The following is an 18,106-nucleotide window of genomic DNA, read 5'->3' as shown; positions in this document are numbered from 1 at the left end:
GGCTGTGAGCTTGTATACCGCCCTAGAGATCTTGTGTCCTTCAGATTAACACATTTTTGCAGCAGTGAAATAAATTGAGTTCATGCAGGTACGACGTTTTAGATAAGACTTCAAACCACATCTTATCTGTTCTCTTGATTGACTTTTTTTCTTCAGTCCTCCAGAAGGGTCTCAGCCTGAAATGTCAACTGCACTTTTTTTCCCATAGATACTGCCTGGCCTGCTGAGCTCCTCCAGCATTTTGTGAGTGCTGTATAGAAGGTTCCTTGGTATTATCTGAAGAGCAACAAGGGAGCTCTCCAGGCCAATTACTTATCCTGTCACTTGGTCATTTTTGCACTGTTGCTTGGGGAAATCTCAAATTAGCTATTATGTTTCCCTACTCTAATGTTGGTGACTCTGCTTTACAAATATTGGCATTTAGAAAATCCCAAGGGCTGTGAAAAGTGTTAGCTAGGAGTAAACTTCCTTCCGTTTCATTTCTATTTCAAGAATATTTAGTTTGTATACACTGACTCCATCATCTTCCCATTGCTAGGAATAACTTCTACTGATTGAAGAATTCAACCCACTTTAGCTCAAGGCAACCAACTGCATCATATAAGCAATCCCGTTTGGGGATCACCAAAACCTTATCCTCTACTGCAAGCTCTAAAAGTACAAATTAGGAGCACACGCCTGCTGTACCTTTCTTCCAGAATTTGGTTTCACTAAATGAAATGGAACCAAGTTCTGCTGGTGAAGTCCAACACACAAAAGCTATTGCATAATAGATTATAGACATTTAAAATCACTTTACAGATAGAATTCCTCCGTGTTTTACTCCCGGGGTAAATATATAAGATCCTATATCTTATGGTCTTATAAATTTACCCAGGGATTAAAACATAGAGAAGAGAAAATTTGCAAATGCTGGAAATCTGAGCAACACATACAAAATGTTGGACGAACTCAGCAGGCCAGGCAGCATCTATGGAAAAAAGTGCAGTCGATGTTTCGGGACAAAACCCTTTGGCAGGACTGGTGGAAAAAAGCTGGGGAGTAAACTTAAAAGGTGGGAGAGAGGACCACCAGGTGATGTGAAACCTGCAGGGGGAGGGATGAAGTAAAGAGCTGGGAAGTTCTTGATGAAATGAGGTGAGAGAGGAAAAGGGGGATGTATAAGGAGGGGCAGAGCGAAGTGATGATGCACTAAACGGCGACTCCTTTGCTTGTATCTTTGGAAACAGCTTTACTTTCATCTTTAATATCTCTATTTTTCCCTTTCAGGGTTCTTTTGAAGACCCTGACCTGGAGTTACACGCTGACTACAGTTCTTTGAGGGAATGGGACCCACTCTTGGGGTTTTCACAACTGGCCGTTGTTTGACACACCAAGGGCTTGGCTTTGGAGCCCTAGGATCTCGAGGCTCTGGAGACAGGGGATCGAAGGTCAGTGTCCCATACCAGTGTGTTATGGGAGCTGGAACATCTTTGACTGTGTTCCTAGAGACCTGAAATCTTTAGGCTCAGAGCTTGAAAAAAGCAGCGCAACAGATTTTTAACTTCGTAAACCAACGAGTTGTTTATTATGTCTCCGTTTCACAGTGAGAGGGGAGACATCTCTTCCTTCCTTATTATTAGGGAGAGAGAGAGAGAGCCTGTGGTATGTTGAATGCTGGGTGAACAATCTTGTCTTTGGAGAACTGGAAGTGTGTCTTTACTGTTGCTTTTGCTGCACGCTTGAGTACTCGGTGATGGGTGCCGATGCTTTTTTTCTGCCAGTGGGGGAAGAGGGGGATCGTGCTTGCTGTCACTTATGCAGGGGAGGGAGGGGAGCTGGGGACGACTTTGGGGTTCTAACATTTAACTATCATTCATTCTTTGGGACACCCCTCTATTTTTGTGGATGGTCATAAAGAAAAAGCATTTCAGGATGTATATTGAATACATTTCTCTAACATTAAATGTACCTTAATGGCAGGGGGAACTGTCATTAGGAAAGTATGGAGGTATTGTTGCTCCAGATTTGAGCATCCAAAGTGTCTTGTGTTCCAAATTTATCCGTGGTTATCCAAGGTTATTTCACAGAGTACAAATGCTTACTTTAAAACAACTCAATTGATAGCAGGGTAAGTTAGGGAAAATGCAACAGTGAGAGAAAGTTGAGAATAAGTTATAGCCCTGAATACATGCCCAGTACTTGAACATTTATAAAGCCTGATCAATTATGGGAACTAATAAGTGCACTGCTGCTTTCTTAACAAAAAACATAAACTACAGATGAAAAGAACATGGACAAAGTTAGTCTATGTTAATGTGGTAAGCACACTGATGAAGAATGGGTTAATTAGAAACTGTGATTGTTAAGAAATTAAACAACATTTAACTATATAATGTAAAATAAACATGAGAAACAATAAGACAATGTTACAAGAAACAACTTGAAACACAATCTCCTGTGTATGCGTCATATTTTGTTTTACAAAGTGTTTCAGTAAAAATAAATATGATAGCACAGGCGTGAATCAGCTTGTGGAAAACTTCAGAATCGGGTAGCACTGCACAGAGGTTAGCTGGTAGATCCAGTACTTCACGGCTCAAATGACATAGGTTTGATTCTAATCTTGGGCACTGTCTTTGTGGAGTTTGCATGTTCTCCCTGTTAATGGCATGGGTTTTTTCTGGGTGCTCAGATCTTTTCCCCACATCCCAAAGACATGAGCCCTCCATAAGTTGTCCTGTAATTGGCAGATTCTGGGCAGAGTTGATGGGAATGTGGGACGAGGGTAAATGGGTGCCCGATGGTCAGTATTGACTCAGTCGATTCCTGTGACCTATGACGCCATGAGAGATAAACTTAGATAATGCTCTAAGGTGGCACAAGATTGTCTTGAAAGGGATTTTCAGCAAATAACTTGTGTAGCTTCTTTTAATAGTATATAGAACATTAAAGTGGAGGACAAAGTTTAAAAAGTGACAAAACAACTGCATTTTCTTGATCCAAGACATTACCTGTTTTGCTAGTTAACAAAGTTGTATCAGGTGATGTTATTTCCATGATGAGACTTTCTAACTCAGTTCCTTTATGGTTTATTTCTTGAATTTGTGGAGATTTTGCTGACCAGTCTTCCAACAGGACCTGATAATCAAAAGAAGCCTCATCATACTAGTTCACTCAATCGTTTGCAAACAGAAGCATGATTTTCCTTGTGCGTCTTTCCTCAGAACATTATGCACAATTAGGTCACATGATGATTACATCATCCTGGATGGGCTATACTCCTTCCCATTCTCCACCAAATTACAGCAAGTGTTTCCACATAACATGGCTGAGCAAACTTGCCCGACTGAAATTCAGGAAACCCATTTACGGATTATTTAATCTTTAGCATCTACTTTCACACTAAAACTATAAAAAAAAAATCGATCTTCTATCAAAAAGCACAAATAATACATGTTTTATTGTACATTAACATACCGTTACTTCCTGGATCTGTTGCTCGATTATGTCCGTATTAAGTGCCGATTCAAAATTTGGAATGCTCGCCTTTGTTTCCTTTAACCATTTTCTAACTGATTCCACCAGATAAGTGAACTCGGTCAGATTCTGCTGACAGGACATTGCCTCTTCCTCCCTGAAAAAGAGAGACTCAGTCAGAGCTGTACATGCTCATTTGCTGTTATAAAATGCCACTAATGTTGAAATTGCTTGGCAGACTGAACTGTTTCAGAATAGGGATACAATTACAAAGTTCATTACTTTTCTTATTTTGTTTTGCTGATTTACTGAGCATGCCCACAAGACAATGAATCTCAGGGTTGTATATGGTGACATGTGTACTTTGATATTAAATTTACTTTGAGCTACCATTTCTCATTTCCCATGGCAACAGTGACCACAAGAAAAGACCATTCTGAATAACGCCCTTCATTTATTTCTCAATAGGAGGAAGGATTTCAGTCAGGACTCTGTGTGCTAGGTTCAAGCAGCCAACAATAGGTCTCAATTTTCCACGTGGAACTGCCAAGATTTCACCCCATAATTCTCAAAAGTCGGGAGGTCCTGAACTTCTGTTCTTCCAAACTACACACTGATGTTGCATTCTGCTTGGGGTCCAAGACGAAGTATTAATTTCCTGCTGTTTCCCAGTGGTTATCCTGAAAAATCCTTCTATTATTCAGTGACTTTATTTATTCAAATGGAAAAAAAAAAGCAATGAAAATGGAAGGCGAGTTTTAGGTAATCTACTTAAAATAAATACAATTAACTTGAAACAAAAATTGAAACGTAAGTGTTCACTATGTCCTATAAAACACATTTAATAGCTAAATAAATGATAAAAATATAATAATTCTGAATGCCTGTGACTGTCACAGATATTCAATAACATGCAGGTTCTGTGTACTGATGGCAGGTCAGATGGTGGCCTCTGCGAAGGATTTGCCACATACAGCTCAAAGGCTCTACATGGTAGTGGTTAACACTACCAGCGACCTGGTTTCAATTCCCGCCGCTACCTGTGAGGAGTTTGCACGTCCTCTCTCTGACTGTGACTGTGGGAGAGGCTCCAGTGTCCTCCCACAGTGCAAAGAAAGGTTGACAGGTTAACTGGCCATTGTAAATTGTCCCGTGATTGGGCCAGGATTAAACTGTGCGAAGCAGCTCAAAGGGCCTAATCTGCGCTGTACGTCAATTAAAAATTACCCGACTTTGTTCAGGAAGTTGCCAGAAGACTCACACCAGCTTAGTGTAGACTGAGGAGTTATGAAGCAGCCAGAGTGACAGCTCACTGCTGCCTGTCAATTCCGAGTTGCTAAGCATCACGTTCACTCTGTGGCCAATTAACTGGCTTTAAAACAACACCAGCAAAAAAACCAACCTAACAAATCAGCTCGAGCTGAGAATCAATGTCAATTTTACAGCACGTCACTTATTAGTTTGATCTTTTTCAGGATGCAAAGCCAGTTTGAGCCTGTTATATATAAAACTACTTCTTAAACTGCTGCTTTGTATGTAGGGAGAAAGTAATCAAGTAGAGCGGTAAAAAAACTGCTCACTTCAGACAAATCCAGTGATACTCAGAAAGAAAAATGTGGTTTCAGTTTGATGGACAACTAGTGACTACAAATCAATATTGCTAAATACATCAACAAGAAGTCTTTATATTTGTGGTTCACTTGAGGTGCAAAACTACAAAGAATCTAATCAGAGAAGATATTTCCCTAACAACACATACAAAGGGCTGGAGGAACACAGTAGGCCAGGCAGTATCTAAGGAAAAGAGTACAATCGATGTTTCAGGCCGAGAACCTTCCGCAGGACTGGAGGGAAAAAGCTGAGGAGTAGATTTAAAAGGTGGGGAGAGAGAAACACCAGGTGACAGATGAGACCTGAGGAGGGGAGGATGAAGTAAAGAGCTGGGAAGTTGGTGAAAGTGCTACAGGGCTGGAGAAGGGCGAGTCTGATAGAAGAGGGCAGAAGGCCACTGGAGAAAGGGGGAAAGGAGCATCAGAGGGAGGTGATAAGGGGGACAAGGAGATAAGGTGAGAGAGGGAAAAAGGGATGGGGAATGGTGAAGGGGAGCATTAGCGGAAGTTTGAGAAATCGATATTCATGCTATCAGGTTGGAGGCTACCCAAACAGAATATTAGGTGCTGTTCCTCCAACGTTAGTATAGCCTCATCATTAATGTAGTGGAGGAGGCCATGGACAACACATATCAGAATGGGATTTAAAATGGGTGGCTACTGGGAGATCCCACTTTTATTTCCCCAAATCTGGCAAAGCAATGTCTTCTAAATAAAGAATATTAGATAGCGGAAGGTGGCAGGCGATGCTGTAATGACATCCGCACCGGATTTTGGAGCAAGTGGTCCCAGGTTTGAATCCTGCTGGCTCCTTGCACACTTCCTATCTGTGCTGGGTTGAGCAACGAGCTAGCAACTCGGCCTCATAAAAAACAGACAAAAGTAGTAAAGAAAAAGCAAGGCCACCGCTGGATGCACCACAAGGCGCAGAGAGGACAACAAGCAGCAAGATAGTGGAGGACCAAAATGTTAAAGGTTCTCATTTACCCAATTACAAAAGGAATTCAAAAGCAATCACCCTGTAAAGTTTAACAAACTTATTGCAGTAAAACCGAGGTGGTATCGAATCATTTATTGCATTTCAAAAACCCAGAGTTCAAAACGTTTGCTGAAAATAATTAACATACTGAGATAATAATGCTTTTCACTTAAGTGTGGATTGTCCACAATTTATAATATTCAGCTTTGATCCAGTTTGACATTCTGGCCATCACAAGGAACAGCTTTTTATTGTTTTCATCATTGACCCTATTCACATTTTTGCTACTTGCAGACATCATGTCTTAAATGCTTCCCTGGGTAGAACTTTATTATTTACATACAACTCGATCAAGCTCTTCAAGGTGAGTGAGGGCGAGTTAAATGGTCTGATAAATTTTACACAATCTATTGCCCAGCTGAAGGGTAATGCTATTGAAGGTCCTGAAACAAAAAAAAGCCATTTCATCATTTGACAGAAATTGATGGATCTAAGCAAGAAAATGGGAAGGAAAACAGTGGGTTAAAAACTAAAAAGGGGAAAAAAAATCACACTGAAGCAAGCTACAAAAGAATCAGGTCCATTTTGATTTAGTCAGCATTTTTCCCCCTCAAAGCAAACACATTTATTTTAATTAACTCTGGGCTCATGTCTCCAGAAAGACAACTATAGCTCAGAAATGGCCCAGATTTGTAGTTACGAAGAAGCTTTGTCTCTTACCTCTTCTTAATGGTCAGTTCTAGATTTTTGTATCCTTTAGTCAGGTCTTTGACGGTCTCCATGAGCTGATCCTTTTCTGTTAAAATGCCAAATGCAGTCAGCTCTTCTGCTAGCTGCTGTAGAGCCTGTAGCTCTCCCCTTTGCTTCACCATTTCAGAGCGAGCATCCTGTGGTAAAGCAAACACATAGATACTTGAAGTAAGAATGCTTTATTTTACGTTTAAATGTGCAACTTCATTGACCAATGCCAATGCTGCTCTTTCCACGAAAATAATATAAATCACACTTGAGAGGGAATTTTCCCCGTTCTCTGTACTTCCCAAAATAATATTATAGCATATTATAGTGCGAGACATGCCAAATTGACATGTTTATCAAAGGAAGGTTTTGTCTGGAAGCAGTATTACAATAATATAATTAAATGTTGTAAAATATACTCAGAATACTTCAAACTCATTTAAAAGATGCATTTATTTTATTTCTGACACAAGATCACCCTTGGATGGTTCAGAACACGTGGTACACCTTCAAGGTGGTGGTTCTACAACCTCTGACATTAAGAGTCATGAAGTCATAGAACACGACAGGGCAGAAACAGGCTCTTCGGTCCATCTAGTCCATGCCGACCTATTATTCTACCTGGTTCCAATGAAATGCACCAGAACTCCATGCACCTGTGGAGTGCCTCAGGGATCTGTTCTGGGACCCTTACTCTTCATGATTTTTATAAACGACCTGGATGAGGAAGTGGAGGGATGGGTTAGTAAGTTTGCTGATGACACAAAGGTTGGGTGTGTTGTGGATAGTGTGGAGGGCTGTCAGAGGTTACAATGGGACATTGATAGGATGCAAAACTGGGCTGAGAGGTGGCAGATGGAGTTCAACCCAGATAAGTGTGAGGTGATTCATTTTGGTAGGTCAAATATAATGGCTGAATATAGAATTAATGGTAAGACTCTTGGCAGTGTGGAGGATCAGAGGGATCTTGGGGTCTGAGTCCATAGGATGCTCAAAGCTGCTGCGCAGGTTGACTCTATGGTAAAGAAGGTATATGGTGCATTGGCCTTCATCAACCATGGGACTGAGGTTAAGAGCCGAGAGGTAATATTACAGTTATGGACCCTGGTGAGACCCCACTTGGAGTACTGTGCTCAGTTCCGGTCACCTCACTACAGCAAGGATGTGGAAACCATAGAAAGGGTGCAGAGGAGATTTACAAGGATGCTGCCTGGATTGGGGAGCATGTCTTATGAGAATAGGTTGAGTGAACTCAGCCTTTTTTCCTTGGAGCGACGGAGGATGAGAGGTGACCTGATAGAGATGTACAAGATGATGAGAGGCATTGATCATGTGGATAGTCAGAGGCTTTTCCCCGTGGCTGAAATGGCTAACAAGAGGGGGCACAGTTTTAAGGTGCTTGTAAGTAGGTACAGAGGAGATGTCAGAGGTAATTTTTTTTTAATGCAGAGTGGTGAGTGCATGGAAAGGGCTGTCGGCGATGGTGGTGGAGGTGGATACCATAGGATCTTTTAAGACACTCCTGGATAGGTGCGTGGAGCTTAGAAAAATAGAGGGCTATAGGTAACCCTTGGTAATTTCTAAAGTAAGGACATATTCGGCACAGCATTGTGGGCCGAAGGGTTTGTACTGTGCAGTAGGTTTTCAATGTTTCTCTGTTCTACCGTCCATATGGTGAATGAACAGCACAATTCATGAGATTGAAGAGTATGGGTGGGGATGCGGGTGATGTTTCAGTCGCCCATACCAGCAATACAGGAATGGCAACACGTCTCTAAGTCTGCACTACTCATGGCGAGGTGTTGATTAGGAGGGAGACCAGGAGCTATTCGGAAACAAAAGATATTCTACAGAACATAATCACAAGAGATTCTGCAGATGCAACACACGCAAACCAAGTGCCAGAGGAACTCAGCAGGTCAGGCAGCCTCTTTGGAGAGGAATAAAGAGTCAATGTTTGGGACTGAGGGTTCTCTTTTTGCTATTTCTGCCACTTATTTGGGAAATGCTGTTAAAGAACTGAGGCAAACTGCTTCAGCGCATCCAGTGGGTGGCACACATACCATGGTGTCATGCCACTGATAACAGAATTGGACAGGTAGGCCACGTGACGTGGCACAAATAAAGTAAATTGCACCATTCTGGGTGGGATTGTAGTTCCTTGGTATTGCTACAGCAGTGCTTATAGTGGCATCTCCTACACCTTCTGCGGAAACCTCTTGGTTCCCACGTTGCCCTCATTAGTTATCAGACCCACAGAGCCAGAGTGGAAGCAAGTCATTCTCAATGTCAAGGGTCGGCCAATGTGGTAGCCATGTTATACAGGTGAGGCGAGTACATTTGTTATTCTCGTTGTGCACCTTGTAGTTGGAGCTTTGGGATGGTCAAGAGCTGAGCCATGAACATGAACTCCTCTAGGGGGGTGGGGGGGGGGGTGTCCATGACAAGAATGAGTCTGTTCCAGTTTACATTTTGGTCTGAAGAGCTTGTTGAAGGAAGTCTGAGCAGTGGTACAACCATGGAAAATCTTTGCTTATTTAGCAACAGTGCAGCATGCATGTTGGCTAAATTAAAGTACTGTCAGCTGTCTAGAAGGCCATTCATCTCCACACTCATAGCAGTGATTAAGGATGAGTGACTGGTGTACACATACCGAGCATGGACTGTGTCACTATTTATATATGAATTTGTTTATTTATTGAGATCTAGTGCCGAATAGGCCTGTCCGGCCCTTCAAGCTGTTCCACCCAGTATTCCTCCCAATTAATCCTAACCTGATTACAGGACAATTTACATCGCCAATTAATTTATCAACAAGACTGTGGGAGGAAACCCACGCGGTCATGGGGAGAACATACAGACGCCTTACAGGCAGTGGCGGGAATTCAATCTGTGTCGCCTGTACTGTAGAGCGTTGTGCTAACCACTATGCTACCGTGCCGCCCCAAATCAGTGATTTGCTACTTTATCATGGCGAGGTAAGTTAAAATGTCAAGGGGAACCCCTCGGTTCCCGTCCCCAGATGGGATCGAACCACCAACCTTCCGCTTGCCAGCCGAACGTGCTAGGTAACCGCGCCACAGGGATAGGTTATGTAGTTGAGAATGGAGCTGGACATATCAAGCTGTTTGTCAAGCATCTTTCAGGTTAACTGAAATGATATCTTAGCACCATTTAAGTGAACATTCATGTACTTAAGCCAAAAGGAGAAGTTTACAATGTATTCACCAGCATTTTCTGTGAAAAATGAGCAATATCTTTATTGGGATCTCCTCCAGCTGCCAGGCTCTGAGACTTGATTTCTATGAACTGTCCGACGTCCTGCATCAGCTTCTCAAACTGCTCTATCTTGGGGAGCACTTTTCTCAGCCTCTCCTCCTTCTCCTGCTGCTCACCGCACACCGCTCGCACTTGGCTGTTCAACTGTTCAAGCTTCTCTTGCAGCGAGGAGGCCGTTGCTCCATCGGTGTTTTCAAGAAAACCACGGACCATATCCTGGATGGTATTAATGCTGCTTTGATGACTAGCAATATCCTGTTTTAATTTCTGAAAAAAAAATTCAGAAAACAAATTATACTCGTTTATATTCAGTGACACGACTGCATTTCACATACATTTCACTGCTACAATTAGCTGTTGATTGTTCCAGTAGGCTACTGCGAGTGAGATTCATATCTTTACTGTGATGGTAGAGAGTGAGTGAGTGAGTTAACCACCAGTGGGTCATCTGAGTGCAAAATTCTTGCTGAGGAGACAAAGAATCTGTTTAGACAGACATGCCAGAAAATCATAGTTATGATTATGAGACTGTCACAAGACATGATAAAACTAAGTATGGTTCATTTAACTGTTTCAAAAAGCAAAAGTCCGGGCAAAAACTCACAGTGTTTTGGGCAAGGGCATCCTGGACTGCTGCAGATGACATCAGCAAATTATCCTGATTTTTCAAACTCTTTTCAACACCTTCCAACCAATTCAGTAAATTATCCAAGCCTTCTTGAACATTTTGAGACTGAGCAATTGACACTTGCAACTTCTCGTCGTGCTCCGAAACTACCTTCGACAAACTCTTGAACCTCTGTGCGATGGAATCTAAACGGAAACAAGACTCTGTTACGCTGACATTTGAAGAGATATCGAAGATTTTGCCATATAAAGCTTCAGTGTTTTCATGAAAGTAAACAATATTCCTTCCGGAATATTTGTAACCCAGGTGAAAGATGAACTATGTTTCATCTTTCTGCATCACTGTCTGTTATGAGGGGGAGGATCTATATTTGATCCATGGCTCTCTGTCCGTGTACTTATCAAAACTGCTGTTAAATGTTGCAAATGTCAGCTTAGTAGGCTCCATAGTATTCATGACATCTTCATGGAGAGATGCCTCAAAAAGACGGCATCCATCATTAAGGACCCCCATTACCCAGGACATGCACACACTCAGCGATTCAGGAACAGCTTCTTCCCCTCTGCCATCCGATTTCTGAATGGACATTGAACCCGTGAACACTACCTCACTACATTTATTTCCTATTTTTTGCAGTACTTATTTAATGTAACTATTTAATACATGTTTACTGTAATTCACAGCTTTCTTTCTCTCTATTATCATGTATTGCATTGTACTGCTGCCGCAAAGTTGGCAAATTTCACGGCATACGCCGGTGATATTAAACCTGATTCTGATTTTAAGTAAAGTTTTAAAGGAACGAGTCAGAAGGACTAAAAGGGGTAAAAAAAAAATCAGGAGAAAAGAAATCTGAGCAGGGAGGGAAAAAAGGGAGAGGGAAGTCAGATTATAGCACGTATTTGTGGAGTAAAATGAGGAATAGAGAAATGAAAAGGAAATCTGCAGAAGCGAAGTGAGGAGAAGGGAATGGAGGAACAATAAAATCTCTTTTCCTTCAGCTCCTACAAGAGGAGCAGGTGAAGCTCAGGGGCGAGGAGGAGGGGCGCAGGCACAAAGAGGGCAGGCTCCGGTAACAGCTGCTAACGTTCTCACCAGAACCGTGGTTCCAGCCGCGTATCCTGCACTGCCGGGGTGCTCAATTGCACGGCTCCTCACTGTACTCCCAGCAGAGCATGAAAAATTACCGCTCATTGTGGGTCTTTGTGCCTTCGCAGCCCAAATACTTCCTTGACTGCATCACTGCCAGATGTTCATAGTTGTTGAAGTGCCTTTTGCTTAACAGTGTACCGTTTCTTCCCATATCATTTATTCAACTACAATATATTTTATTGTTACAACTGACACAAGATAAATGTGGAAAAATATGAGCAATTTTAGCTGACTTGGAATCTAATAAATAAAAACAGAAAATATATAATAGCCAAGCTGACAGTGCCTGGAAAGAGAAATTTTCCATTATTCTTTGTTCATTACTGCTCCTGACTGGACTCTATACTCATAGCCTTTTTAAAATGTGTTTCAGATTCTCTGTATATTTTTGCTTTGTCTGATTTCCAGAGCAGCTGACAGGTATGGCATAACTAGAGCCTAATTAGCTTCTTTAACGACTTAATACTATACTCTTGCTTTGATTGAAACAATTCCCTGAAAGAATTCCTGTTTGGTGCTATTTTCACTTTCAATGCTCCAAATAAGGCAAAATTAGCCTAACAATTCAAAACCGTTACATACTTCTCATGCAATAGTTCCATACAACCTAACACTTAAACTATGTGCTACTCCACCAGAAACATCATTCAATAAATATGCATTCTGCAATACTACCGGGATTCTGAATCACTACCCACAACTTAATAAACACTATCTCCTAAGTAACATTGAGCTTTATGAAATACTGCTTTTTGATTTTAAATGTACACTTCTTTATACATATACATATTCCTCTATGTGGCGTGAGGCGCATCAGGCAGCAACCCTGCCGTTTCTTTAGCATTTGTCTCTTTTTTTTACGAGTTGCTAGCTCGTTGCTCAACTCAGTACAGATCGAAAGCATTCAAGGAGCTGGCCAGATTCGGTCCCAGGACCTTTTGCCTTGAAGTCCAGCGTGGATGATACTACGCCACTGGCTGGCGTACACTTCTTTGGAACATGGTAATTTTATTTACAGAATTTATTAGTTTTTGTCAAATATTAGCAGATTTATGACCTGCTATGTAAAGATAACTCACCATCTGAAAGCTTATCAATTATAATAAATATTTCAGAAAGAATCAAAGAAGTTGGTGGATCGCTATATATTTACATATATTGAAGATGTTTGATTTACTGGGAAGAAGCACACCCTTCTGTTTGTTGTAATTCCATCATCACATGTTGACAGAAAGGACAGAAGCTGAAGTGATACCTGTTGTTTGTTGAATGTGATCCTGGTTTGGAACAAGGTCGTCATCCAAGGACATGAGGGAATTTGCTGCTTTCTGTAACTTTTCCACGCTGACTTCGTGTTCTGCGATATCCCCCTGAAGCACCTAAAATTGCAAAAAAGCACAATGACGGATCCAAACTTAAATTAATCCTTTCTGTGTGAAGGACAACTGATGGATGAAGATTGTGCACTGGTAGGCCACAGAGATACACTGACTGAAAAGAAGGTTATCTAAAAGTATCAAAAATAGCCTTAACCCTACAGTCTCCTTTGTGAATTGGGATGCTTGCATTAACAAGGACCTAGCAACAACTGGATATTTATCTGTCTATTTATTGATTGATTAATATACAGTGCAGGATACAGTCTTCTGGCTCATTCAAGCCACACTGTCCAGCAATTCCCTGATATAATCTGAGCATAATCACGGGACAATTTACAATGACCAATTATCCTACCAACTGGTAGGTCTTTAGACTATGGGAGGAAATTGGAGCATCTGGAGGAAACACACGCAGTCACGGGGAGAACATACAAACTCCTTTCAGGCAGCCGTGGGAATTTGACCCCAGTTGCCTGTACTGTAAAGTGTTGCGCTAACCACGGAGCTACCATGCTATCAGAAGACTCATAGTTGGATCAGTTATGAAATGAGTTTTCACTAACAGCCACTTGGAGGTTAATTGTGAGCTGGCCACCATACCTGACAGTACACAGAAGGTTCATAAAAAGATGACAAGTAATATATCCTTTCCCAGTATATATTACTGATTGTAAACCATGTTAAAATAATAAGTGGTTCTCAGTTTTAACAGATTTAAACTTACAATGCCTGGTGCTTGAACATTTTCTGATAGTGTCAATCTCATCATCCTCATTTTGGTCAAAATGTGATTCCAGTCTCCCTACCGACCCTGAAACGCCCTAATAAATGCCAAACGGCTCTAAAATAAATAGCCAATCATTGCTAGCCTTGACAAAGACACCAATTGCCGTGAAAATATTCAAAACTTTTATGATAGTTTGAGCCACATGCAGTAAACTTTATGGTAGCTTTCACCATGAGCAGGAATCATTTGGCTCATCAGCACTGAGAACACAGATTTGACTGCAATAGTTCGTGTGACATCTGTTCCATTGAATTGTTCCTTACTCTCTCACATTAATGTGATGCACACCAGTAATCCTACCTGAGTACATGACACCAATTTCCCCATGGATACCAACTTCATTTCACCAAACCAACACTCCCTGCCCCCAACAAACCATATACTGGTACAAAATGGTTAGACTGTTTCTCTGTCTGAAGCTGAAATACTCTACAACTATATACTGTGAAAACTGAAACCACTGGTTTGTCATACTTCAATTCCCTGAACACCAACTCAGAATCAGGTTTAATATCACCAGCATATGTCATGAAATTTGTTGTTTTGCAGCAGCAGTACATTGCAATAGAAAGTAATAAAAACTATAAATTACAATAAGTACACATATAAAATTAAATTAAGTAAGTGCAAAAAGAGAGGGAAAAATACTAGGGAAGTAATCATGGGCTCACTGCCCAATCAGAAATCTGGTGGTGGAGGGGAAGGAGCTGTTCTTAAAACGTTGAGTATGTGTCTTTAGGCTCTGCATACAAGGCCGCACGATAGCGCAGTGGTTAACACAACACTTTACGGTACCAGTGACCGGGGTTCAATTCCCGCCACTGTCCGTCAGGAGTTTGTATGTTCACCCCCTACCGTGTGGGTTTCCTCTGGGTGCTCCAGTTTCCTCCCACAGTCCAAAGACCTATTGGTTGGTAGGTTAATTCATCATTGTAAATTGTCCTGTGATTAGGCTAGGGTTAAATCGGGGAATTGCTGGGCAGCGCCTCTTGAAGGGGCAATTCCATGCTGTATCTCAAAGACAAATAAATAAATTTTCATATGTCTACAGAATAAATCAGAATAAACTCTATACTTACCATAAAAGAACTCTACATTTCTATAGAATAAACCAGACACTTTGTAACCTTGAAAACAAATCTTACCTCAGAATGACCTTTGTTTCACATACCCAAACCCAAAAATCACCGCTTTCCACCCACCTCACCTGTTGCTGAAATCCTTTTGTTAAAACCAGTCCTGATTATTCAAATACCTCTGTGCTGGCCTCCCCCAATCTACTACTGTAACCTCGAGGCAATCCAAAACTCTGCTATCAATGTCATTAGTCACCGATTACCAGCCTAATGGCAATGTGGGCTACCCAAAGTCTGGGAAACCTATACAACATGGTCAAAAATATACACACCATAACAGCAGAAATGTTTGGTATCTTTAAAAAAGTTTCTACGATCGACTCGCCACCAGGAAGGCAATTGGCTGCCTGTTCTTTGTTAGATTTCCCTTAAAGGCAGATGCATTAAAGGTGATCCCAGTTCCTATTTCAGAGATTAAACTTCTAAAACCTCCCATCTGGCCTTAACCAACATTGGTTGAGGTGCACATTAATATTATTTCAAGGTTTTCAAATCTCTCGTTATAATTCAGAATCAGTAATAATATGCAGTGATTTATAGAATAACTTAGATTTACCTTAATATCTTCAAGCTGTTTCTGCAAATTTTCTGGATCAGAAGAAATTGTTTCCAATAGAAGCCTCTCCGCAGTTGCCTCCGAGTTATTTAGCCACACATTCAGCTCATCAGCAACCTCATGGAAATGTTCAGATTTCTCCAACATATTGGCGAGATGAGTGCCAAGCTTGCCACACTGAGAATCAAACAAATAAATGAACATATCGGTGTTTCAGATTCACAGTTGTGGTGAAATGCTGCCCAATACTATCTGCAATTAATACCATGCCTCTGTTCTTTCCCAAAAATCCAGCAGTTCTGCAAGTTCATTCGCTTTAATTTAGCCTTAATACTTTTACAAAGTTATTACTGAATTTGCTTCACTCACTCTTTTAACCTTTAGTCTAAGTTTCTCTACCAAATTTTTAATTTTCCCTGCTCTGGCAAGAAAACCCTACAAGTTCTCGTGTCTCTCGATATAAGCTGTGTCCCTTATCCTCATCATTCAAGCAGATCTCCTCTGTAACATCACCAAGCATTGGCAAACGTGCTAAAGCAGGGGGTTCCCAATCTTTTTTACGTCATGGACCCATTCCATTAATCAAACGGTCTGTAGACCCCAGATTGGGAACCCCTGCTCTAAACCACGACGGCACAATGTGTGAACACAATGCTCCAGCTAAGGCCGAACCAATTTAAATTTCTAATTCCAGTTGTAACAGGAAACCTATCTTGATGTGTCCATCCCTCCAGATACATTCACCATTCAATTGTTTCCCCAGTAAGGCCCAAAACAAAATCATAGCAATGAACTGCTTAAAAGAAATGTATAAAAACCCAATACATATCATGGTTTGAAAATAACTTCTTTTTGTTCAACTCTTCCAGGATATAAACTTACTCAAATTCAATTGAAATATTTGTTAGGAAGATTTTTAGGGAATGAGTGTACCTCTGCTTTCAAATTACATTTAATGGGACTAAAGAATTATAGTCATATGAGAGTGTGTGTGTGTGTGTGTGTGTGTGTGTGTGTGTGTGTTATTTAGTTTGTTTTCAGGTTCTTAATGTCGAAACTGTATTGTATTTCTAAGTTATATTGACTGTTCGGTTGTATATCTTACTGTATATACTATTTATTACAAATTACTATAACTTGCACATTGCATATTCAGGTGGAGATGTAACATAAAGATTTTTACTCCTCACATATGTGAAGGATGTAAGAAATAGAATTCAATTCACGACTAAACGAAAACTGCCCACATTAAACTGACTAGAGTGTTTTGAGATGGGCAAGGTGGCAAACATCATGAAAACATGACAGAGCAAACTCAGAGCAATTAAATATCATTAACTTCAAAATGATGAGCTTTGTTGAATAAGATGTGGAATAATTAATCTAAATCTTTGATGGACGAAGCAAGAAAATGTTAAAGCAGAGGAATAACTTGAATCGAAGTTTAATAACCAACTCTACTGCTAAAAATACACACAGGAACAGGTTGGGCCCAAAGCAAGTAGGACACCAGTCACAAACAGATGGAACTAGCTGGACTAGTCCAAAGTTGTCAACTGTAGACCCCATATAACCTGCCCACCCACACCTGGTCTAGATATAGGCGGCAGATCTTGCAGACCTTCTATGTCTGAGGGGCTTGGTGGAAAGGCTTCTGGAGACCTCAGGTGGAACATCCCCAGACCCCACACTTTGAAAGTCCTGATAGTCTATGGGATAGTTAAGCTCTGGCTTCACCTGTTATTGGAGGTGTTCAAAGCATAGAACTTTTGTGCAAGTGTTAAGGATCCCAACGAAAATAACCTCAATTTGGCATATTTTGCCATTTTGTTCAATAGATCACCCTTAACGAAAATGAGAAATATCACACCATTGCAGTGGCTGGTAGTGTTTGAACCCGCACTGAGTCATACTGCTAATCAAGAAATGAGCTATACACTGACTCAACATGTGCTGTCCTACAGCAGGGAATGTTCAATTCTAATGACGCTTGCTCAGCCTGGAGAAGGCCACTAAATAAAAGTTAGAAAAAGATTAATTTCAAACAATGTAACAGTAATGCTTGAGAATAACAGTCCAACAATAGCCTTAAGCTATTCAAAAGCCTGGATTTTGCTTGACTCCCCATGCAAATTCACAAGTCTTCAACTTGCTGCACTTACCCAGCTGTACTTCACTGTTGGACTCCTCCAGGAGTTGAAAGGGTGGAGCACAAGTTTGGTTCTGCCCAATGCCTACACTTCAAAATCTACTTATAGCTTCAGCATCAGGTTAGACCTGGCATGGAGTTTGCAGACTTACTCATCTTTTTAAATCAGGGCTCTGGGTAAGCTGCACTGGCCAATCCCCTGTACAGGGAAGTGCAGAAACACTTATGAACCCCAACCATACCATAGATTTTGG

At 41.0% G+C, this 18,106-nt stretch overlaps 1 protein-coding gene across 1 annotated transcript in view; it reads right to left on the bottom strand.

Moving 5' to 3' along the window:
- Nucleotides 1-18,106, bottom strand: part of LOC132383464 (microtubule-actin cross-linking factor 1-like) — a 509,885-nt gene that overhangs the window by 158,566 nt on the left and 333,213 nt on the right. The window contains exons 47-53 of the mRNA XM_059954443.1: nucleotides 15,704-15,880; nucleotides 13,101-13,224; nucleotides 10,670-10,878; nucleotides 10,015-10,332; nucleotides 6,769-6,935; nucleotides 3,460-3,616; nucleotides 2,994-3,120 (exon numbers count right to left, since the gene is read on the bottom strand). Coding sequence (XP_059810426.1) covers nucleotides 2,994-3,120; nucleotides 3,460-3,616; nucleotides 6,769-6,935; nucleotides 10,015-10,332; nucleotides 10,670-10,878; nucleotides 13,101-13,224; nucleotides 15,704-15,880 — 1,279 coding nt within the window. The remainder of the gene's footprint in view (nucleotides 1-2,993; nucleotides 3,121-3,459; nucleotides 3,617-6,768; nucleotides 6,936-10,014; nucleotides 10,333-10,669; nucleotides 10,879-13,100; nucleotides 13,225-15,703; nucleotides 15,881-18,106) is intronic.

The sequence above is a fragment of the Hypanus sabinus genome, chromosome 30, assembly GCF_030144855.1.
Source record: "Hypanus sabinus isolate sHypSab1 chromosome 30, sHypSab1.hap1, whole genome shotgun sequence".
NCBI classification, from domain to species: domain Eukaryota; kingdom Metazoa; phylum Chordata; class Chondrichthyes; order Myliobatiformes; family Dasyatidae; genus Hypanus; species Hypanus sabinus.
The sequence above is the reverse complement of the archived record's forward strand: the minus strand, read 5'-3'. Positions and strand labels throughout refer to the sequence as shown.